At 38.0% G+C, this 24,105-nt stretch overlaps 1 protein-coding gene across 1 annotated transcript in view; it reads right to left on the bottom strand.

Annotated features, from left to right (window-relative positions):
- Positions 1 to 1,213: 1,213 nt before the first annotated feature.
- The window catches only part of LOC126234858 (deoxynucleotidyltransferase terminal-interacting protein 1), a 107,244-nt gene continuing 84,352 nt past the window's right edge, over positions 1,214 to 24,105 (bottom strand). The window contains exons 6-8 of the mRNA XM_049943632.1: positions 20,536 to 20,701; positions 19,646 to 19,721; positions 1,214 to 1,422 (exon numbers count right to left, since the gene is read on the bottom strand). Of these exons, the coding sequence (XP_049799589.1) occupies positions 1,214 to 1,422; positions 19,646 to 19,721; positions 20,536 to 20,701 (451 nt within the window). The remainder of the gene's footprint in view (positions 1,423 to 19,645; positions 19,722 to 20,535; positions 20,702 to 24,105) is intronic.

Genomic DNA, 24,105 nt, shown 5'->3' with positions numbered 1-24,105 from the left:
GTCCTTAGACTACCAGACCTTTGCTGGGCAATTCTTGGCCACACTGGTAAATACAGTAACAAATGGGGAATTTTTCAGACCTGCCCTACAGCTCAGACTTTGCTTCAAGTGATTTCCACTTCTTCATGCAGATGAAAAAGTGGCTTGACTCTCAATGCTCTGACAAGAACGAACAGGTTTCAAAGTACAAGCAAGGTATGGCTGGAAACTCAGGTGGCCAAGCTTTATGAACAGCAAATTTGTCAACTCATTAAGAGATCTGAAAAAACTGAAACATTCTTAAATATGAATGGTGGTGTGTAATGAAGTAATAAAAGGTTATAGTTTTAGTATTTTTCTAATAAAGTTCCTTTAATTATTCTAGTACTTTTTTAACAGTCTACCAGAGGTTAATTTCCAGATAGCCCTCATATCTGACATACAAGATGGTCTCCTTCCCCCTCCTTTCCCAAAATCCATCATAACTAATATGACAAAAAAGTATTTGTGAGAAACATGTAGAGGGGTCTCCATAGAGAGAGAAATTGATGGAGAGGTTACAAATTACATTTGTAAGGAAATGGTTTTTACAATCCATACCATTTTGCAACTTTTTTGTGTATTATACCTAACGCAGTAGAAATTTTTTTGAGACTGATCACTTATTACAGAGACAGTTTGATAGTTTCAATGGAAATATCATGCTGTATGATGTTTTCTTCTTCTAAGAAAATAGTACATGTGCTTTTATGTATCATGACAATGGAGTTCCCAAGTGAAACCTTTTCATTTTTTTCCTTGCAAAAAGATTTTTTTTACATCCGTGGCACTTCACATGTCAAAAATTGTTTTTTGTAATGGAAACCACTCTGATTTCAACAGTTCGCACGTAACGTTTAAAAACATTGATTTTCTCCTGTAGTCTACATACTTTACATGAAAATCCCCACAATTTTACAAAATTATAAATGCTTCACTCAATCAAACCTCATTTTTCTTTTAAAGTCTTTAGCACTTTCTTATGAATTTGTGATTCTATTTTTATTTACTTCTCACAGCCTTCTCGATATTAAGCCCCTACCGGACTAAGGCATCTACTATAATGCCTTTTTGTCTGGGAGAAGTTAAGCATTTCTTTTCAGTCCTGTTACACAGGATGTATGATTATACTTTATGCTACTCATTCCTTAGCAGAGTTTTCAACCAAGAAACTTATGAATTCTTTGTTACCAGCCTATTCTAACCCTCCTTGTGAACTGTCACCACCAACGTGGCCTGCGAGCAAGGCAGAGAGAGTGCTGCTGTAGCCAGCAATCTGCTGCTGAAGGGGCAGTGACGGGCTCGAATCCAAAGTGCGGACGGGGCCAGGAGAGCTGTCCGAGCCTTGGGATGCAAGTGTTGGGCAGTCCAGGAGATCCAGCGCATCTGATGGAGTCGGAGGCCCTATAATAAAGAGATTAATATATTATGAAAGGAATTCTCTAGAATGTGGTGGCACTGTTACATGTCAAATATAAGCAACAATGAAGAGGCCTTTTCTTATTATTCTTGTTAGATGCAATTGATCTCAAATTAAAAGAAGAAAGTCTGCCCCAGTAGCTGAGTGGTCAGCGTGACAGACTGTCAATCCTAAGGGCCCGGGTTCGATTCCCAGCTGGGTCGGAAATTTTCTCCGCTCAGGGACTGGGTGTTGTGTTGTCTGAATCATCATCATTTCATCCCCATCGACACGCAGGTCGCCGAAGTGGCGTCAAATCAAAAGACCTGCACCAGGTGAACGGTCTACCCGACGGGAGGCCCTAGCCACATGACATTTCCATTTCCGAAAGAAGAAAGAGATTTTAAGTTATGGAAACAACAGAAAAGAACACTTAAGAGTTCTTGCAAAAAAAAGAGCACGCAAATATGCACGAAACAGAACAGATTAAGAGGAAAATTTAACCCAGGAGTGGCTGACATAAACTGTGCTAGGAGCTGCTGACTTACAGTCCTCGAGGCTATACTGGGTAGGGCTATCAGGGTAGGAATACATATGGCTCAAATGGCTCTGAGCACTATGGGACTTAACATCTATGGTCAACAGTCCCCCAGAACTTAGAACTACTTAAACCTAACTAACCTAAGGACAGCACACAACACCCAGTCATCACGAGGCAGAGAAATAGGAATACATATGTCGGGTTGTCTGGTCACCACAGTTACACTGGTTAGACAGACTGATTTTAAGAGATTTGCTTTCGGTCTTGCTTCAGTCCACTGCCTGTTAAGGGATTACAAAACTCGCAAGTTTTTGAGGTTGCTGAGGACTAGTTGTTCTGGCAGTTCCATCCTAACGGTTCCTTGATGTTGACAAAACCTTCACTTTACGCTGAGTTTGGTATTCATAGTCCTTGGCTGTTATGAGGCAGTTATTTCTTGATTTCAGCCTTTGGGTAACCAACCGAATACTGTTGTTCAGACATGGAGGGCTTCATTTTCTCTTTGTGGGTTGTTGCCTCTCCTCAAATTGTAGCAGATTAATTCAAGCCAGATAGTAGAACTTACATATAGGAATAGATTTCAGATAGCTAGTGATTAATCTGCACATTTCACTGAATGAGGCATCAACATGCTCTGTATTAGATGAGAGAGACACATCATCTTTCTTTTTGGCACAATAACAAATTTCCAGTACTGTAGTTTCTACCACTTGTGACTTAGCATCTAAATTTGAGCCTACACTTCTCTGGATGTCATTGTTTCTATGACCGATTTTCTTTCGGTTGTGCTGGTCTACCTCGGAGCTCTATTCAGGTTTTCACCCAAGTATCCGGGGCAGGAGCAGTGCTCCAATAGCATTCCTCTCTATGTAGCCTGGGATTTTGTCAGGTTGGCCTTCAGTTAGTCATGCACATACTCTAGTATGGGCTTCTCCAGGATGTTAATGAGTCTCACTTTACCTCTTCAAACGTACAGCTTTGGACAACACAGCTCTTTCATTAGTGTACACTGGTACGAATATTGAAGTGTTGGGGCTAGTACGCTGCCTGGAGGTAGGTGATTTCTCTGCCACCTTCTTCATCGCTTCTGAAATTCCACGAGAACATGCAGTTTTCAAGAAGACACGCAACATGAATGGAGTATGATTGAACAGCAAAGCATTAACACAGTAATAAATTTTTTATTTTTATTTTAACACAGTAAAATTCAATATTTAATATGCCTATTCTCTTCATTTGAAACTACGTCTGTAATTTCCAAATAACTGTGAGGACAGTAGTGGAGGTACTTACTGTTTTATTCAGTTTCATTTGCAGATGGATTATGGGAAGAATAAATACTATGGTATCTGGTGTCCATAAAAATGTACGTTCATAATTTTTACAAGAGTACTAAGGGTCTGCAGTATACTTCTGATTTCCCCCTTAAAATCATTTCTTGAAAATTTTCCACTACACTGAGGGTCTGCAGTATACTTCTGATTTCCCCCTTAAAATCATTTCTTGAAAATTTTCCACTACATTTTCATAAATAAGCATATCGTCTCTTTCGCCTGCTACGATGAAAGGGCACAAGTACTTATAAAAACAAAAAACAAAAAAATGTTGACATGTGTAACTTATTGTTACTTAAACAAAACACCAACAGAATTCAAAAGATACTAGTGTTGTCGCCGGCTACTGCACAATACTATGCTCACGACACCACTGTGGTGTTGCCAGCCACTGAGCGATACCATGCAGATGACACCCCTGTGGTGTCGTCGGCCATTGACCGCTATTTCGTGCACGACACCACTATGGTGTTACTGGACGGCATAGTGTTAATATTAATTGTGGTGTAATAGAAGTGTGTGTGTTCAGTGCAGTTACGATATTGAGATAACTATCTACCTATAGAAGTGTCATGGTACAGCCCCTTCTAAAATTAAGGAATTACAACTTTAAAACATGGTTGCCTGGAGTAATGTGTGGAAAGAATAAGCAAGAAGTGTATGTACATCACCCTTCTGGCTAGAATCTCAAGCAATTTGATGGAATACAGTGAAATAATGGTATTTCTAAGTGATAATTTTGTCTGATCAGTAATGAGTTAAGTTTGCCTTAGCATAAGGATGTGTTATTGTGGAGTGTTTTTCAGTAAAATCAATGTTGCATTGGATTAGGAGAGCAGGTGTTAATTTATTAGATAATCAAGTAATAATAAAATAATGAATAATGTTAAGGTCTTAATGGTTAGGGAGCCTGTCTCTGCAGTAGAGATATTTTTTGAGAATGCACTCCACTAGCTATCGAGGTAAGAAATGTAAGTAAAATAATGGAGCTGACAGACATGATTGAATAATGAGAAAGATAACTATATACAAAGAAATGTGGTTTAACTGCATTACCTAAATTTTGAACTAGGCAACATTGGGTACTGCAATTCACGACACAGCAGCTGGGAATAAGAGCTTAACAGAACGAGCAATATTTTGGTGAGGTACAAGTCATAAAATGCTGCATTATCAGATCTATAGATTATCTCAAGACTCTTCTTTCTGTTCTGAGTAATTATGAGCTTAAAGTGGTAATACTGGGATGAAGAACAGTAATTTTGTTGATTAACTGATAACTATGCTGCTAGACTGATGTGAACATTCTGACAGGTCAACTATTTGGTAACATTTTGTGATAATTTAATTTTCTGGGTAAATGACAGTAGTGCTCAGAGTGGAGTAGAGAAGTGGGGCAATGATTTGGTACAACTTCCATCCCCTTAATTTTGATTTTAGTAGTAATTAAACTACGTAACAGTGACTCTATTCTTTTTTCATAATGTAATGATTAGTAAATTTGTGCTATTGCACATCTTGAGTATTTTCAAGAGGTAATGTACATATTTTACACACTAAGGTGAGAGTTTGCAAATGGGAAAGAGACCCAAATCTTTCGAGTTTAACCAGTTTCAGACAGTTATGACTTAGAGTAATGTTTTGTAGTGTAATGTGAACTTCATTTTCCAATTTTTACTTGTCCCCACCTTTTGTACTGTAGTCAATTTTAATAATAATTATTGTAATGTTATGAGAACTGTGTAATGTAATGTATCTATTTATGAAGTAACGACTATTATTTTTAGTGTGAAACATTTTTTTATACTTAGATGTAATAGAAAGTGTACTAAAGTAGGGTATTTTGTCTAATTTTTTTTCATATGCTGTGGCGGAGGAGAACCACTTTCCAGGGAACTGACAGCACTGCATTTCCTTACTAACTGCTACTTGGACCTGTTGAAGGTGTGGACAACTTGGTGAGAAAATGTGTAAAAGCTCATTAAAAGTGTAGAAGTGCTTGTGAAAAATACAAAACAATGAGTAAGTGAAATTTTCTGTCTAAAAAGTGAACTGCAATGCGCAGTGTAATTTAACTTTTTGCAACCCATGACAATTTACTTTTTTTTTATAAGCAAGATAGGATTTGCATAAAATGATATGTATCTTTGAATGTAATCCTTGTTTACACAAAAAGAACATCACTTTTCATGAAGATGAATAATTCTTGTTAAAATTGTAACTTGTGGATATTTTGTGACATTGTACAATACATTGTATGTAAATATTTTGTATGGAGATATTCATATGGCCAGTTCATGTGAGTATAAATCTGAAAAAACATATGTACTATAGTTTTAATAAGATTTTGTACGTAATATGTTTTTGTGTGTAGATTTTTAACCCACTGTCTGTGGTCACTTGTGGTCATTGAACTGCCCAGTTGGCGATTTGCAATATCTATCTGGTCAATCCAATGAGGGGGTGATGTGATGAAGCACAGTGGAATGTTTTTACTTCCCCTCTTGTTTAGCCATCTGCCTCCTTAAAATTCATTTTTTCATTTTTGAACTAATTACCATTAACATACCTGAGTATAATCTGCATTTTCACAGAAGAGAAAGGTTGGCCCTCAGTTTTAAAGAATATAACACTATATCTAATTTTGTGCTTAGTTTTATGTGTGTGATTGTTTTTCTAATTTATTGCGACTATTCCTAGTTAGTACCTTTTGTTATAGGGTGAAATCAGTTATTGTATCATAACTTAAATTCTATTGTTGACCTATAAACAAATATAAATTCTGTACTAATTGTAAACATTTGGAGGAACAACTAATAGTATTCTTAAAGGATCTATTTGGCTCTATTCAAAAACATGTTAGCAAAGCCAGCCCTTCATTAATTCAAAAATAATTATCAGGTTTGTCCAAAGTATTGTTTGCATAACTATGTCTGTTAATTTCATGATTTAAACAAATAATACGGCTTAACCCATGTAGTAGAAGAAACTGTTAAAAAGATACAATTTTTCAATGTATGCAGTTAATTGATGGAGTTAAGTTTTAATTGTAATTTCAGTAAATTAAACATCGAACAATGTGTAGTTTCAGTGCCTATTATTGTGAATATATATAAGGCCTCGATTTTTGGTCCCAGCCGAGTTTTAGATGTGGAACCCGTAGTGGTTAGATCAACAACAATGCATCAACTTAACTGTGAAATAAGTGTTACACCAATAGGCTGTGTGTTAAAGCAATGACACATCTGTTCAGTTTATTTGAAAGACTGTGAAATGTGTGGTTAGGCTTTTACGGCTGTGGATGTTTGCCTGCAACCTGTTAATGAGGCTTATTGAAAGTTAAACAAAGGTTAACTGGCCATATTAAATGTGTATATTGGGGGGTTATGAACAGTGAAAGTAAAGAACTGTGAAATGCAAATGTGCAACTGTTGGCTACATCATTTAAAGTAGTCAGTGCTGAACTTCCAACAACATTATTCAGCCAGTATAGCAATGCAGTACATCAACACCGAGGACAATCAACGAGGAAATAAAGCAGGCAAACATCACATCATCAAACCAATCTTTGGGCTGAGCACAGCTTTACTTAGGTTACACTGTAATAATTTGAACATATAATTACTTCAGAGGCAGTTGCCCTTATCCATTACACACTATGCAAATGCCCAACTCAGCTGCCTTTGCACTTGTCATTACTTCCCACTCTCCCTCTGCTAAAATACAGAAGTACTCTATGCAAATAGCTAATGATGAGAAGGCAGTCAACAAAAACTCTCAATCTGCAACACCAGCCTCAATTGTACCATGATTGCCAACACTGTCAGATATGGGTGTCTTTTGATATATTTACGCAGTTTCTTTATATTTGTGGTGCTACAAAATGAGCATACAAAGTAAGAATTCAGTGTTTGCTAAGACTAACATAAATAGAAAGTCTCCTAAAACATTTATGGAATGCTGCTGGATGTTCAAAGTCGTCCAAAGGTGTTTTAGGATTAACTTTGAGTAAGTTTCTTGTTAGAAGATGGAGGACATGTTTGTATCATTATGTAGAACTTCCAGATTGAAAAATTTCAGAGGAACCACTGGATTTGAGTAAACACAGTACACACCACAGTTCTTAATATTGCAGCTAACTCCCAACTTTTTTACTGAGAAAGTGTCGAGACACTTGGAAGACATTTTTCATCTTTCTGCACCATCTCAAACTATTTCAAAAATGTATTACCCACAATTTAAAAACAAAAAGTTTACCACTGCTGCCCAAGAGAAAGGAAGGATTACAAGAAACTACAGGAATGTAATAGCCAAAGAAACGCTGCAGAAATCATGTCACAAGTTTCAAATGATGTTATGATGTAAAAAGTAAATTTTATTTTGAACATGATTTGGGAGAGAAAGGTAATGTGGAATCACAATGAACTGTTTGCAAAAAAACTACAGTGGGATTACTTATTTCTCTATTTTTGCTGAAGAAGACTGATTTTAAAGTCTTATATCATTACCCTGACATAAAGACAATTTAAGGAGATATAAAGCACCAATATCCTCTCTGTATGCATTGAATGTATTTTCTTTAATGTCAAACAGTGGCAAATCTTAAAAAATCAAAATTTCTAATGGACATATTTTTCTTTTTTCAAAAGTTGGTCTGACACTAATTTTAAAAGCAAAAGTATATTTGCTTGATAAATGACTGCGTATTTGTGCATTAAATGCCAATGGATTTCAAATTTATCTATTATTTGCAATGCTTGTTATTCACAGGTGGAGAATAGATATTATTCATGTGTTGTTGATATGGTCTTCAGTCCAGAGACTGGTTTGATACAGCTCTCCCAGCTACTCTATCCTGTACAAGCTTCTTCATCTCCCAGTACCTACTGCAACCTACATCCTTCTGAATCTGCTTAGTGTATTCATCTCTTGGTCTCCCTCTACGATTTTTACCCTCCACGCTGCCCTCCAATGCAAAATTTGTGATCCCTTGATGCCTCAGAACATGTCCTAGCAACCGATCCCTTCTTCTAGTCAAGTTGTGGCACAAATTTCTCTTCTCCCCAATCCTATTCAATACTTCCTCATTAGTTATGTGATCTACCAATCTAATCTTCAGCATTCTTCTGTAGCACCACATTTCGAAAGCTTCTATTCTCTTCTTGTCCAAACTATTTACCGTCCATGTTTCACTTCCATACATGGCTACACTCCATACAAATACTTTCAGAAATGACTTCCTGACACTTAAATCTATACTCGATGTTAACAAATTTCTCTTCTTCAGAAACGCTTTCCTTGCCATTGCCAGTCTACAATTTATATCCTCCCTACTTCGACCATCATCAGTTATTTTGCTCCCCAAATAGCAAAACTCCTTTACTACTTTAAGTGTCTTATTTCCTAATCAAATTCCCTCAGCATCACCCGACTTAATTCGACTACATTCCATAATCCTCGTTTTTCTTTTGTTAATGTTCATCTTATATCCTCCTTTCAAGACACTATCCATTCCATTCAACTGCTCTTCCAAGTCCTTTGCTGTCTCTGACAGAATTACAATGTCATCGGCGAACCTCAAAGTTTTTATTTCTTCTCCATGGATTTTAATACCTATTCCGAATTTTTCTTTTGTTTCCTTCACTGCTTGCTCAATATACAGATTGAATAACATCGGGGAGAGGCTACAACCTTGCCTCACTCCTTTCCCAACCACTGCTTCCCTTTCATGTCCCTCGACTCTTATAACTGCCATCTGGTTTCTGTACAAATTGTAAATAGCCTTTCGCTCTCTGTGTTTTAACCCTGCCACCTTCAGAATTTGAAAGAGAGTATTCCAGTCAACATTGTCGAAAGCTTTCTCTAAGTCTACAAATGCGAGAAACGTAGGTTTGCCTTTCCTTAATCTAGCTTCTAAGATAAGTCATAGGGTCAGTATTACCTCACGTGTTCCGATATTTCTATGGAATCCAAACTGATCTTCCCCGAGGTCAGCTTCTACTAGTTTTTCCATTCGTCTGTAAAGAATTCACGTTAGTATTTTGCAGCTGTAACTTATTAAACTGATAGTTTGGTAATTTTCACATCTGTCAACACCTGCTTTCTTTGGGATTGGAATGATTATATTCTTCTTGAAGTCTGAGGGTATTTCGCCTGTCTCATACATTTTGCTCACCAGATGGTAGAGTTTTGTCAGGACTGGCTCTCCCAAGGCTGTCAGTAGTTCTAATGGAATGTTTTCTACTCCCGGGGCTTTGTTTCGACTCAGGTCTTTCAGTGCTCTGTCAAACTCGTCACGCAGTATCGTATCTCCCATTTCACCTTCATCTACATCCTCTTCCATTTCCATAATATTGTCCTCAAGAACATCGCCCCTCTATATACTCCTTCCAGCTTTCTGCTTTCCCTTCTTTGCTTAGAACTGGGTTTCCATCTGAGCTCTTGATATTAATTTTCCTGTAGGCAGTATCTATCTTACTCCTAGTGATATACACCTCTACATCCTTACATTTGTCCTCTAGACATCCCTGCTTAGCCATTTTGCACTTCCTGTCGATCTCATTTTTGAGACGTTTGTATTCCTTTTTGCCTGCTTCATTTACTGCATTTTTATATTTTCTCCTTTCATCAATTAAATTCAACATTTCCTCTGTTACCCAAGGATTTCTACTAGCCCTCGTCTTTTTACCTACTTGATCCTCTGCTGCCTTCACTACTTCATCCCTCAAAGCTACCCATTCTTCTTCTACTGTATTTCTTTCCCCCATTCTTGTCAATTGTTCCCTTATGCTCTCCCTGAAACTCTGTACAACCTCTGGTTTAGTCAGTTTATCCAGGTCCCATCTCCCTAAATTCCCACCTTTTTGCAGTTTCTTCAGTTTTAATCTACAGTTCATAACCAATAGAGAGTGCACATCTGCCCCTGGATATGTCTTAGAATTTAAAACCTGGTTCCTAAATCTCTGTCTTACCATTATATAATCTATCTGAAACCTGTCAGTATATCCAGGATTCTTCCATGTATACAACCTTCTTTTATGATTCTTGAACCAAGTGTTAGCTATGATTAAGTTGTGCTCTGTGCAAAATTCTTCCAGGCGGCTTCCTCTTTCGTTTCTTACCCCCAATCCATATTCACCTACTACATTTCCTTCTCTCCCTTTTCCTACTGACGAATTCCAGTCACCCATGACTATTAAATTTTAGTCTCCCTTCACCATCTGAATAATTTCTTTTATTTCATCATACATTTCTTCAATTTCTTCTTCATCTGCAGAGATAGTTGGCATATAAACTTGTACTACTGTAGTAGGCGAGGGCTTCGTATCTATCTTGGCCACAATAATGCGTTCACTATGCTGTTTGTAGTAGCTTACCCGCACTCCTATTTTTTTATTCATTATTAAACCTACTCCTGCATTACCCCTATTTGATTTTGTGTTTATAACCCTGTAGTCACCTGAACAGAAGTCTTGTTCATCCTGCCACCAAACTTCACTAATTCCCATTATATCTAACTTTAACCTATCCATTTCCCTTTTTAAATTTTCTAACCTACCTGCCGATTAAGGGATCTGACATTCCATGCTCCGATCCGTAGAATGCCAGTTTTCTTTCTTCTGATAACGACGTCCTCTTGAGTAGCCCCGCCCGGAGATCCGAATGGGGGACTATTTTACCTCCGGAATATTTTACCCAAGAGTACGGCATCATCATTTAACCATACAGTAAAGCTGCATGCCCTCGGGAAAATTTACGGCTGTAGTTTCCCCTTGCTTTCAGCCGTTCGCAGTACCAGCACAGCAAGGCCATTTTGGTTAGTGTTACAAGGCCAGACCAGTCAATCATCCAGACTGTTGCCCCTGCAACTACTGAAAAGGCTGCTGCCCCTCTTCAGGAACCACACGTTTGTCTGGCCTCTCAACAGATACCCCTCTGTTGTGGTTGCACCTACGGTACGGCTATCTGTATCGCTGAGGCACGCAAGCCTCCCCACCAACGGCAAGGTCCATGGTTCATATAAATGAATAATAATCAATATTTCTATTTGTTATTCACAAAAAAATGAACAGTAAAAATTATCTTTATTCCTTATTCGTCATTCAGTTAAATTTTGCCCAACTCTTTCTGTTAAGGGAAGCGCAATGCACATGTGCAGGCTGCAAATTCACATCCTCTGTGCAAGTGAATGCAAGCACGTCATATGTGTGGCCATGGACAAGCATTCACTCAGCTGTGCCAACTGTGTGGTAGAGGACATGCATTCACTCAGCTGTCATTTGGTGAGGTAGCATTCAGCAACTTCTACCAGATTATGCAAAGTGTATACATCTCTCCCTAGCACACCACAGCCGTCTGCAGACTATTCAAGATGGGGCACTTACCTGCAGGGCTCTACTAGAGGGATTATTAGCTTAAACAGTTAAAAAATAATAAAAAATGTTTGCAGTGTATGTTTGCTAAGTGTCAGTATGTAGCCAGACACCCTTCTGAAGTGGGTAATGTAAATGGAGGTTAAGTACAGAAGTATGAATTGAAGACAAGGATTTCTGATCACATGAGTGTCGGGTAAAATCAACAGCAGCAGAAAATGGTGCAACAGGTGTAGGATTCGTTATGAATAGGAGGGTAGGGCAGAGAGAGTGTTACTGCAAACAACTCAGTGATGAGGTTGTTCTTATCAGAACTGACAGCAAACCAATACCAACAATGATAGTTCATGTGTACATGCCGAAATCGCAAGCTGAAGATGAAAAGATAGTGAGAGATATGAGGATATTGAAAGGGTAATGCAGTACATAAAGCGAGATGAAAATCTAATATTCATGGGAGACTGAAGTGCAGTTGTAGGGGAAGGAGTAGAAGAAAAGGTTACAGGAGAATATGGGTTTGGAACAAGGAATGAGAGAGAAGAAAGACTAATTGAGTTCTGTAATAAATTTCAACTAGTAAAACTCTGTTCAAGAATCACAAAAGGAGGAGGCATACTTGGAAATGATTGTGTGATACAAGAAGACTTCCATTACATTACGTCATGGTCAGACAGAGATTCTGAAATCAGATTCATGATTGTAAGGCTTACCCAGGAGTAGATACAGACTTAGATTACAATGTAGTAGTGATGAAGAGTAGGCTGAAGTTTAAGAGATTAGTCAGAAAGAATCAGTAAGCAAAGAAGTGGGACACAAAAGAATAAAGGAATGAGAAGACACACCTGAAGTTCTCCAAAGTTATAGATACAGCAATAAGGAATAGCTCAGTAGGCAGTACAGTCGAAGTGGAATGGAATTCTCTAAGAAGGGCAATCACAGAAGTTGAAAGTAAAACATAGATACAAAGAAGGTAACTGCAAAGAAACCACAAGTAAAAGAAGAAATACTTCAGTTGATTGATGAAACAAGGAAGTACAAAAATGTCCAGGGAAATTCAGGAATACAGAAATACAAGTCACTGAATAATGAAGTAAATACGAAATGCAAGGAAACTAAGAAAAAATAGCTGCATGAAAAAGTGAAGAAATCGAAAAAGCAATGATTGTTGGAAGGACTGACTCAGCATACAGGAAAGTCAAAACAACCTTCAGTGAAATTAAAAGCAAGGGTGGTAGCATTAAGAGTGCAATGGTAATTACCCTGTTAAATGCAGAGGAGAGTGTGGACAGGAAGAAAGACCACAGTGAAGGCCTTTATGAGGGGGAAGATCTGTCTGATGTGATATAAAAAGAAACATGAGTCGATTTAGAAGAGGTCGGGGATCCAGTATTACAACCAGAATTTAAAAGATCTTTGGATGACTCAAGATCAACTAAGGCAGAAGAGATAGATAACATTCCATCAGAATTTTCAAAATCATTGGGGGAAGTGGCAACAAAATGATTATTCACATTGGTGTGTAAAATGTATGAGTCTGGAGATGTACCATCTGCCTTCCAGGAAAATATCATCCACATAATTCCAAAGACTGCATGAGTTGCCAAGTGCCAGAATCATCGCACAATCAGCTTAACAGCTGATTCATCCAAGTTGCTGTCACGAATAATATGCAGAAGAATGGAAAAGAAAATTGAGGATGTGTTAGATGATAATCGGTTTGGCTGTAGGAAAGGTAAAGGCACCAGAGAGGTAATTCTGATGTTGCAGTTGATAACAGAAGCAAGACTAAAGAAAAATCAAGAAGTGTTCAAAGGATTTGTTGACCTGCAAAAAGTTTTCGACAATGTAAAATGGTGCAAGATTTCGAAATTCTGAGAAAAATAGGGGTACGCTGTGGGGAGAGACTGGTAATATACAATATATGCAACAGCCAAGAGGGGATAACGAGAGTGGAAGCCCAAGAACAAATAGTTCGGATTAAAAAGGATGTAAGCCAGAGATGTAGTCTTTCGCCCCTGCTGTTCAATTTGTACATCGGAGGAGCAATGATGGAAATAAAAGAAAGGTTCAGGAGTGGGATTAAAAGCCAGGCGAAAGGATATCAATGATATGATTTGCTGAACGGAATGAACAATCTAATGAATACAGAATATGGACTGAGTGTGAATCAAAGAAAGATAAAAGTAATGAGAAGTAGCAGAAATGAGAACAGCAGGAGACTTATGATCAAGACTGATGGTCACGAAGTAGGCAAAGTTAAGGAACTCTGCTACCTAGGTAGCAAAATAACCAATAATGGATTGGCAAGGGGAACGTCAAAAGCAGACTAGCACTGACCAAGAGAGTCTACTAGTATCAAACATAGGCCTTAATTTTAGGAAGAAATTTTTGAGAATGTAAGTTTGGAGCACAACATTGTATGGCAGTGAAACACGGACTGTGGGAAAACCGGTACAGAAAAGAATTGAAGCATTTGAGATGTGGTGCTACAGATGAAATGTTGAAAATTAGTTGGACTGGTAAGGTAAGGAACGAGGAGCTCCTGCACAGAATTACAGAGGAACGGACTATGTGGAAATCACTGATAAGGAGAAGGGATAGGATGATAGGACATCTGTTAAGACATCAGGGAATGACTTCCATTGCACTAGAGGGAGCTGTAGAGGGCAAAAACTGTAGAGGAAGACAGAGATTGGAATACAAGTCAGAAGACTGATGGCTCAAAAAGAGAAATGTGGGATACCTGGATATGTTGGAGAGATCCAAACAGCTCATGTGAAGTATCAGACAGACATGTCCCTTGAGTCATGGCATGGGAAATACTCAGCAACTAACTATCCCCAAGGTGGAGAGTTCTTCAATGCCCATCCAAGCACTCAGCCAGTTTGGTGATAGTCATTCCTGTATAAAAGGCAGTGCACTGAACACATATTTGCTGGTAAATAAAATATATTGTTTCCCATGTTGCTCTGTCTCTTATACTGGATTCACCACTGTTGTGCTGGAATAAGTGGTTATGGCCACATGCATGGGGCTGGTTCTACAGCAAGAATTATTGCAAGGGTAGGAATCTTGCGGTAGGGATATAAGGAGTATGATCTGAGAACATCATATATGATAAGGTTTGGTAAGGGAGAGATGATCTCATTTCAGGATTTGAATTGGTGGTAGATGAGGGGCACTCTGAATTTTTTTTAGAATTGAATCTATATTTGTCATATTGTGGGTGGAGGAGACTGCCTGGGAAATTTGTTTGTGGACACTATCTGTCTAACAGTTGTAACCACCGTGCACCAAGCTGTTGAGATGACATGGACCATGTGATCTAGTCACATTTTTAATGACACTTTTTACTTAACTCGTGAATTGATTATTACTTACTACAAACAAGTACCACATATCGTGATTTATTTAACAAAACACTGCATCAGTTACTGAATTAATGTGCACACACCTGAAAGCTGCACACTTTAGCAGTGTGTTTCTTCCCGCGAGATTGTGCCGTGATATAGCAATACTGTGATGGTTCAAATGGCTCTGAGCACTATGGGACTTAACATCAGAGGTCATCAGTCCCCTAGAACTTAGAACTACTTAAACCTAACTAACCTAACACACATATTCATGCCCAAGGAAGGATTCGAACCTGCAAACGTAGCGGTCGCGTGGTTCCAGACTGAAGTGCCTAGAACCGCTTGGCCACACCGGCCGGCCGAGCAATACAGTGAACTTCAGATAGAGCCCACCATGGGCAAGTGCCTATTTAAACCCTGGTGCACTACGTTCATGCTCAGTTATCATGTTATTACTGCTTGTATCTATATTTGCCTTACCTTATTGTGTTCAGTGTATGTTATGGTGATTGGTGTACATGCCACAGTTTAATAAAGTTGTACTAATATTCTTGGTTGTGTTGTGTGTCCATGTTAAGACACAAGTGACAACGAGTGTGGGATTGATCTCCGCATGGGTTTTCAGCCTCTGGTTCGTCCTCCGTTGTGTCTATGATGTCTGACGGTGCCACTGATGAGTTTTTACACTGGCTGGTTGATCAGCAAGGGTTTTCTTACTGTGGTATTGCAGCATTTTTCTGTGGGTTTGGGTTGTGCCAATAATTTCAAAGCCCACATCACCATGAAACCTTCGGCTAGTCCCTGTTTCTTTCTGATTCACCCGGTGCCAATGGCACTGTGTGACCAAGTCAAGGCGGAGCTTGACTGCTTCACAGCCTCCAGGGTTGTCCAACCGATCACATCCAGTGAATGGGCTCACCCCCTTAGTCACTGTTGGGACAGTTACGCCTTTGCTGCAATTGCAAAGTTTCTGTGAATGCCCTATCACTGACACGTATCCCTTGCTGCACGCTGATGAACTTTTTTCTCAGCTCGCTCGTGGTCAGTATTTTCCCAAGATCGACCTCTCCAATGGATATTTGCAGTTTCCCATTGTTGCTGACTCTAAATGGCTCTTCGTTGTTATTGCAACTTTTGGCTTGTATCAATATTTGAGGTTACCATTTGGCATGGCCTGGTGACTTTTCAACTGTTTCTTGAACAACTCATGAGATTTGTGCCTGACTGTGCCAAGTATCTTGATGATATTGTGGTCTCCAGCTCCTCTACTGCTGAATATCTCAACAACTTACATACACCCTTTTCACTGTTACAGGCCACTGGGTTAAAATGCAATTTGGAAAAGTGCCACTTTTTTCAGCCTTCTATCGTTTATCTTGTGTTCGAGGTCTCTAGCGCTGGTATCAAACACCTTCGTCAGAATGCCTCTGCCATTGTGGCTCTTCTGCATCCTATGTAGGTCAAGGAACTCCAGTTTTTTTAAATGTAAGATTGCTTATTATCATCAGTTTTTGCCGGGGCGGCGCCTGTTGCACAACTGTTACATGGCTTGCTGCGTAACGGGAAGTCTTTCCACTGTTTGCAGGAGTGTGAAATGGCATTTTGCAAACTGAAGTCTATGTTACAATCTGCACCTTGCCTTATAACCCACCAACTGGGTCAATATTTAGTGTTAGCAACAGATGCGTCCTAGCAACAGATGTGTCCCAGCATGGGCTGGGAGCAGTGTAAGCTCCTAAATATTCTGAGGGCTGTGAGTGGCATGTTGTGTACGCGTCAAAGACGCTCATTTCGTCTCAGTCTAGATATGCACAAATAGAGTTTCTTATATTCCTGTGTGGTGTAAAATTCCATCACATCATGGATCACAAGCCATTAGTTTCACTTTTTAACCCCTCAGAATTGTTGCCAGACAAAGTATTAGTATTTTGCAGCTGTGACTTATTAAACTGATAGTTCGGTGATTTTCACATCTGTCAACACCTGCTTTCTTTGGGATTGGAATTATTATAGTCTTCTTGAAGTCTGAGGGTATTTCGCCTGTCTCATACATCTTGCTCACCAGACGGTAGAGCTTTGTTAGGCCTGGCTCTCCCAAGGCTGTCATTAGTTCTAATGGGATGTTGTCTCCCGGGGCCTTGTTTCGACTTAGGTCTTTCAGTGCTCTGTCAAACTCTTCACGCAGTATCATATCTCCCATTTCATCTTCATCTACATCCTCTTCCATTTCCATAATATTGTCCTCAAGTACATCACCCTTGTATAGACCCTCTATATACTCCTTCCACCTTTCTGCTTTCCCTTCTTTGCTTAGAACTGGGTTTCCATCTGAGCTCTTGATATTCATACAAGTGGTTCTCTTTTCTCCAAAGGTCTCTTTAATTTTCCTGTAGGCAGTATCTATCTTACCCCTAGCCTCTACATCCTTACATTTGTCCTCTAGTCATCCCTGCTTAGCCATTTTGCACTTCCTGTCAATATCATTTTTGAGATGTTTATATTCCTTTTTGCCTGCTTCATTTACTGCATTTTTATATTTTCTCCTTTCATCAATTAAATTCAACATTTCTTCTGTTACCCAAGGGTTTCTACTAGCCCTCGTCTTTTTACCTATCTGATCATCTGCTGCCTTCACTATTTCATCCCTCAAAGCTACCCATTCTTCTTCTACTGTATTTCTTTCCCCCATTCCTGTCAATTGTTCCCTTATGCTCTCCCTGAAACTCTGTACAACCTCTGGTTTAGTCAGTTTATCCAGGTCCCATCTCCTTAAATTCCCACCTTTTTGCAGTTTCTTCAGTTTTAACCTACAGTTCATAACCAATAGATTGTGGTCAGAGTCCACATCTGCACCTGGAAATGTCTTACAATTTAAAACCTGGTTCCTAAATCTCTGTCTTACCATTATATAATCTATCTGATACCTTTTAGTATCTCCAGGGTTCTTCCATGTATACAACCTTCTTTCATGATTCTTGAACCAAGTGTTAGCTATGATTAAGTTATGCTCTGCACGAAATTCTACCAGGCGGCTTCCTCTTTCATTTCTTAGCCACAATCCATAACCACCTACTATGTTTCCTTCTCTCCCTTTTCCTACTCTCGAATTCCAGTCACATATGACTATTAAATTTTCGTCTCCCTTCACTACCTGAATAATTTCTTTTATCTCATCATACATTTTCATCAATTTCTTCATCATCTGCAGAGCTAGTTGGCATATAAACTTGTACTACTTTAGTAGGCGTGGGCTTCGTGTCTATCTTGGCCACAATAATGCGTTCACTATGCTGTTTGTAGTAGCTTACCCGTACTCCTATTTTTTCTATTCATTATTAAACCTACTCCTGCATTACCCCTATTTGATTTGCATTTATAACCCTGTATTCACCTGACCAGAAGTCTTGTACCTCCTGCCAACGAACTTCACTAATTCCCACTATATCTAACTTTAACCTATCCATTTCCCTTTTTAAATTTTCTGACCTACTTTCCCGATTAAGGGATCTGACATTCCACGCTCCGATCCGTAGAACGCCAGTTTTCTTTCTCCTGATAATGACGTCGTCCTTAGTAGTCCCCGCCCGGAGATCCGAATGGGGAACTATTTTACCTCCAGAATATTTTACCCAAGAGGACACCATCATCATTTAACCATACAGTAAAGCTGCATGCCCTCGGGAAAATTTACGGCTGTAGTTTCCCCTTGCTTTCAGCCGTTCGCAGTACCAGCACAGCAACGCCATTTTGGTTAGTGTTACAAGGCCAGATCAGTCAATCATCCAGACTGTTGCCCCTGCAACTACTGAAAAGGCTGCTGCCCCTCTTCAGGAACCACACGTTTGTCTGGCCTCTCAACAGATACCCCTCCGTTGTGGTTGCACCTACAGTATGGCTATCTGTATCATTGAGGCACGCAAGCCTCCCCACCAACGGCAAGGTCCATGGTTCATTTGATTGGGGTTGGGGGGAGGGGGGGGGATTGGGGGGAGTCCATTATACAATGAAATATTAATTACGTCTTAAAATTCACATTCTGTTTCTGTGTTAGCACATTCCGCTTTATACAAAAACAATTAGCATATAAAATTGTATTGAATGCATTGGGACTGAACTATTTGCACAATTTGGGCCAATTTCCTAATTATGTATGTTCCACTTTGATCAAGTTTTACTGTATTTCATTGATGCTTTATGCCATGTTTGTGTTATTGTTGTTCTCCTCCTTTTGCACTGCTGAACACCACATATGCAAACATCACATAAAACATCAATGTAAATATTTCTAACTGATAAGCAGAATAAATTCTCGAAATGTGTTGTGCTGTGCATGAGAAAATGTAATTAGTGCATTTTTATACTGGCTAACTCATGAAAGACAGTGTTCAAAAAACATCAATTATGATGAATGAAATTAAGGTATGACATATTACTCAACCAACAATGAAACTAATTACTTTAAAATATTAAAAGTTTTAGTAAGTAAGCACACATTCTTGCACTTCACCAGTTTCTCTTTTGATTGAAAAAGTAAAACTTTAAAAAATATATAAATCTCCACAGAGAGCAGGTATACAGCAATCAGTTACACTGTTTTTGATTAAATGAGCTATGGGTTAGTATCTTACCGGAGTCTAGTACAGTAGCTGGCGGTGTCATAGCAGATGACACACAGTCATTCCCAAGAGAAAATCGCCCATGTATCTGAAATTCCAATACGTTCTATGTAAAATATGACTCAAAGCTCTACCCTTTTTGTCATCTCATCAATACATTACAAAACTCTGGCTATCAAAGAACATGATACTCATATTACCTTGTAACCTACAATATTTTAATGCTGGCAATACTATTCTGGTGATAGTACATATTGTTTATTTACATCTAGTCCACAAAATATAATCAGAAATTAAACTTAGCTGAAACAAAAGTCTGACATATCAATGGTATCCAAAATTATGTATTTGATGGAAGTAACTTTTTTCCTTATTTGTTATTCTATCAAACCAAAAATTCAACTGAGTAAACTAATAGTACTTACTTTCAGGTGGTAAAATTACAAGCACTTTAATAATAATAATAAGAAACTTAAATTTTTAAGTGTTTGTGTCTCCTATGTGTCCTGGTAATTTTACAGATTTTTTCCTTTTTTATCATCTGCTGCACCAGCTTTTCAAATTACGCTAAAATGCAAATGGGGTTACATTACTATTTCATCTTTTACAAACATGACAATTCCATTGTCTTTTGTTCTCTTTAAGTATCAAATACTTGCTACATCTCGCAGTGAAATAATGACAAGGATACATTGAGTTATTACGCATTGTTAAGCTTAACATCATGAAAGCTAATCATTGGATATGAAATCCTGTGAAACAAGTTGTTACAATGTAAACTACATGTGCTACAACAGTGTTATATTAAGTGTATTGGTAACTCTCATAATCTTATTGCAACACTTCGATCATGAATATACAAACATTACTGCCTTATAAATTCATAGCTGAAAGACACTTACCATAGCAAAGTTTGTCTGTGAATTATCACCGAAATCTACAGGCATTAATTTCTTTGAATCTAACGTGTCTGTCTGCATATGGTTGAGAAATGCACGTATCTTTCTCAGCATGAACTCAGGTGCCTCAAAGCCTTTCAGTTCGTGCAGCAATAAGTTTGGGCTGTTTCTGGGACCAAAGAAATAAATTTTGAGTAATTAAACTCATTACACAATTATTATGAAGAATGGATTATAAATACATATCAAAAACAATAATACAATGTTATGTTATATTAAATAAATAAATAAATCTACTAACTGTATACACACAGACAATGGTGATTTGAATCCTTATGGAAACCATTATATATCTCAGTCATTATAAGATTAAATGAAAGCAACTTTATGACTCTTGCACACTGAAAGTAATATCAAAGGACTCAAACAAACTGCAAAAACTGAGACAACTGAAAACCACAGTCTTGCAGTTTTCTAACACAACTACATTTCAATAGGCAGCTTAATGGCATTTATGTGTTTCCAAATATTATTTACAGGACAAGTAAAGCACATGTCTAACAGGCACAGCAGGGCTGAGATATATACAAATTTATGTTGAAAACAATACCTTGGGAAAAGGCTGACAACCGTAGTGAGACTGTGGATAGTCTGGTTAGTGGTTTCTCAAAGACTTGGGGGATATTGGTGTTGGTGGCAGGATGTTTGTAACATTATAGCACAGAAGTGACTTCTTTTAAAATATTTCAAACAATGGAAATGCCAGGTAACATTTTCCTCAAACTCTGAAATTTATACCTGTGAGTGAAACAAAATATGTTTTGTAATTTGTAATTGATATGTATCTTGTAAGTTTAATCTTAATAATTTTTGTAATTTCACATGAATTATTATTACACTGGATCACAGTATGGAAAATTGATGTTTTATACTTTTGCAGAAAGTAAACTGTAACAATGCCTCTGGGCATTGCTTTTTTACATCAGAGTGCACAAACTGGGCATTTCAGTACTAGTCACAATACACCATGGATGGATGTATCTCAGGCAAGACAAGAAATTGGTCCATGTGAGGGCAAGTCACTTTTCACAAGACACAATGGAAGAGACGTAAATGGGTAGATAAATTGAGCACCCAATAACCTCAAGATCCTGGCTCAAAATTGTATGCAATTAACAACTGGAGCTACTGATGCACTGTCATAGACATCGACATTGTCATTTCAGTAGTATTAAAGACCTGGATGACTGTCCACATTAGATTAGCTTAGAACTTTTCTAAAGCAAATCCAGTGAATTTTAGTGAAAACTAAATAATAATCCTAGTTATGTAAAATTCTGATTCCCAGATCTTGCCACTAATCCCAGTCATTGTTAACTAGACAAAATCCTGCACCTTTCCTATTGTAATATAAAAATAGTGTCAATAATCTTTTAAAAGATAAATATATTACAGAATTTATGCCACATTACCTTGTTGGAAAATATTCAATATTTTTCTGTAACAGATCCTAAACAAGTCAGCCAATCTGTTCAATATATCAATCATGGGCAGTATAAATAATTACAGTTAGAATGAAAGTAACAGTAAAATAATTAATAACAGCAAACTGTAACAATATTTTTTGCACTTTTCATATATTAAGATTTAATTTGTGGAAGTGCTTTCGGTTTTCTGCTTGGTGGATTGTATATTGTCATTGCAACTCAATTAATTTACATTACTTTTACTTCTGGCAAACACTTCCAAATTATTTTAAATACTGGAATTCTACAATCTTTATGTGGGAAGTTAATGAGTTTTGCCAGTGTAGATAAATGTTACTGTAACACAATTTTGTTTGCAACAGGGAGCTCACCATTTAACCATTTCCATAATTACTATTTGCATCTTTGTGGAGTTTATTACATTTCATTTTCTGTAGCAATTTAAAAGTGCCACTAACATTTCTCTTTGTTATTCTGCAATGTGATTCTGTTAATTCTGTGTGCAAAATAATTTCTTTAGCACACATTTGCTAAGACAAGTCATGCGATATTTACTGTTCTGGCAAACAACTGGTTAACGAACACAGTTTGTCCAACTTGAGTGGTGACCAAATGTTGAAATAATTTCATTGATTTGTTGTGGTTTACTCAAAATTTCATATGTTTCGTTTTCTTTGTCGTGTGATTTGCATACTTTAAAATCATCATCCAAAATTTACTTAACAAAGAAGGTATAGTAAGTTATTTGTAAAGGTAACTTCCTGTACACTTCCCCAGCTATTGTGTTAGTAATTCAGCAAATAATTACCTTAATTTTCTGTACCAATTAGGTTCAAGTGATCATGGCCATTTGCATAGACAATTAGAGGGGGAGAGGTTACAAGCTGAGTAGATAGACTGGTTTAACTTCTACACAGGAAGTTGAACAGTTAGAGCGGAGAAAAATTAGGAAGATTACAAGGAGAAAAGGGGATGAGGGAATGGTGCAATGTACATGTCCTGTGAGGAAAGTTGACAGGATTTCTTTCTTTCTTTCTTTTTTTTTTCCAAATGGTGCAGTGTCAGCTTCTATAGTCAGTTGCAACTGAGGATAGTTTTTGGGCCATTGATTACAACCACACATTTATAGTTTGGCAAACTATTTTCTCACTATGTATGATTCCCAAGACATGCAGCTACAGCAAAAAATCTTTCTACACTGTAGTGTTCCCATACACCATAATATTATTCAGTACGTCAACAGCAGACTCAAGTAACAAGTTTCATATTCCAGGAAAATGCTACTCAATTTTCTTATCAGATAGTTTCAGTGTAGTGTTCATCTCTCTTTTCTTACAGTAGTCCTGAGCCTGCTTACAAATCCAGAGAAGCAAGCTAGTCAATTGCCCAAAGACCTGCAACTCTACAGTATGGTTTAATGATGACAGCTTCCTCTCGGGTAAAATATTCTAGAGGTAAAATAGTACCCCAGTAAGATCTCAACTCTTGTAACATGGTGTTTACAGAAGAGTGTTTAACATTTAAAGTTGATGAGACAACTAATGCAGAGGCATTGAATCGAACTGGGGAAGAGAAAGTTGATGAAAAGAAGGATTGGCTGATAGGAACCACCCTGAGGCATCAAGGGATTGTCAGTTTAGTAATAGAAGAAAGTGTAGGGGATAACAATTGTAAAGGGTGACCAAGGGTTGGATACAGTAAGCAGACCCAAATAGACGTACAGCGCAATAGTGAAACGGTTATGTAGAGACTTCTAAAGACTGACTAGCTAGCCACAAGACTGGTCTGATACAGTTCTCCATGTTAATCTATCTCACGCAGCTCTTTTTATGCCTGCTTAACTAATGTACTTTGAATCCATTTGAACGTGCTTACTGTATTCAAAACTCTCTCCCCTCTAGACAGTATAAGCCTTCCTTTAGTCAAGTTGCACAGCAGATTTCTTTTTCCCTCAATTTGACTCAGTATGTCTCCATTAGTTATTTGATCTACCAGCAAATTACATTACAAGAGCTTCTATTCTCTCCTAGTTTCTACAGTTTACAACCCACATTTGATATGATGACAAACAGTTTCGTAAAAGACT

Source organism: Schistocerca nitens, chromosome 1 (genome assembly GCF_023898315.1).
Source record: "Schistocerca nitens isolate TAMUIC-IGC-003100 chromosome 1, iqSchNite1.1, whole genome shotgun sequence".
Classification (NCBI taxonomy): domain Eukaryota; kingdom Metazoa; phylum Arthropoda; class Insecta; order Orthoptera; family Acrididae; genus Schistocerca; species Schistocerca nitens.
The sequence above is the reverse complement of the archived record's forward strand: the minus strand, read 5'-3'. Positions and strand labels throughout refer to the sequence as shown.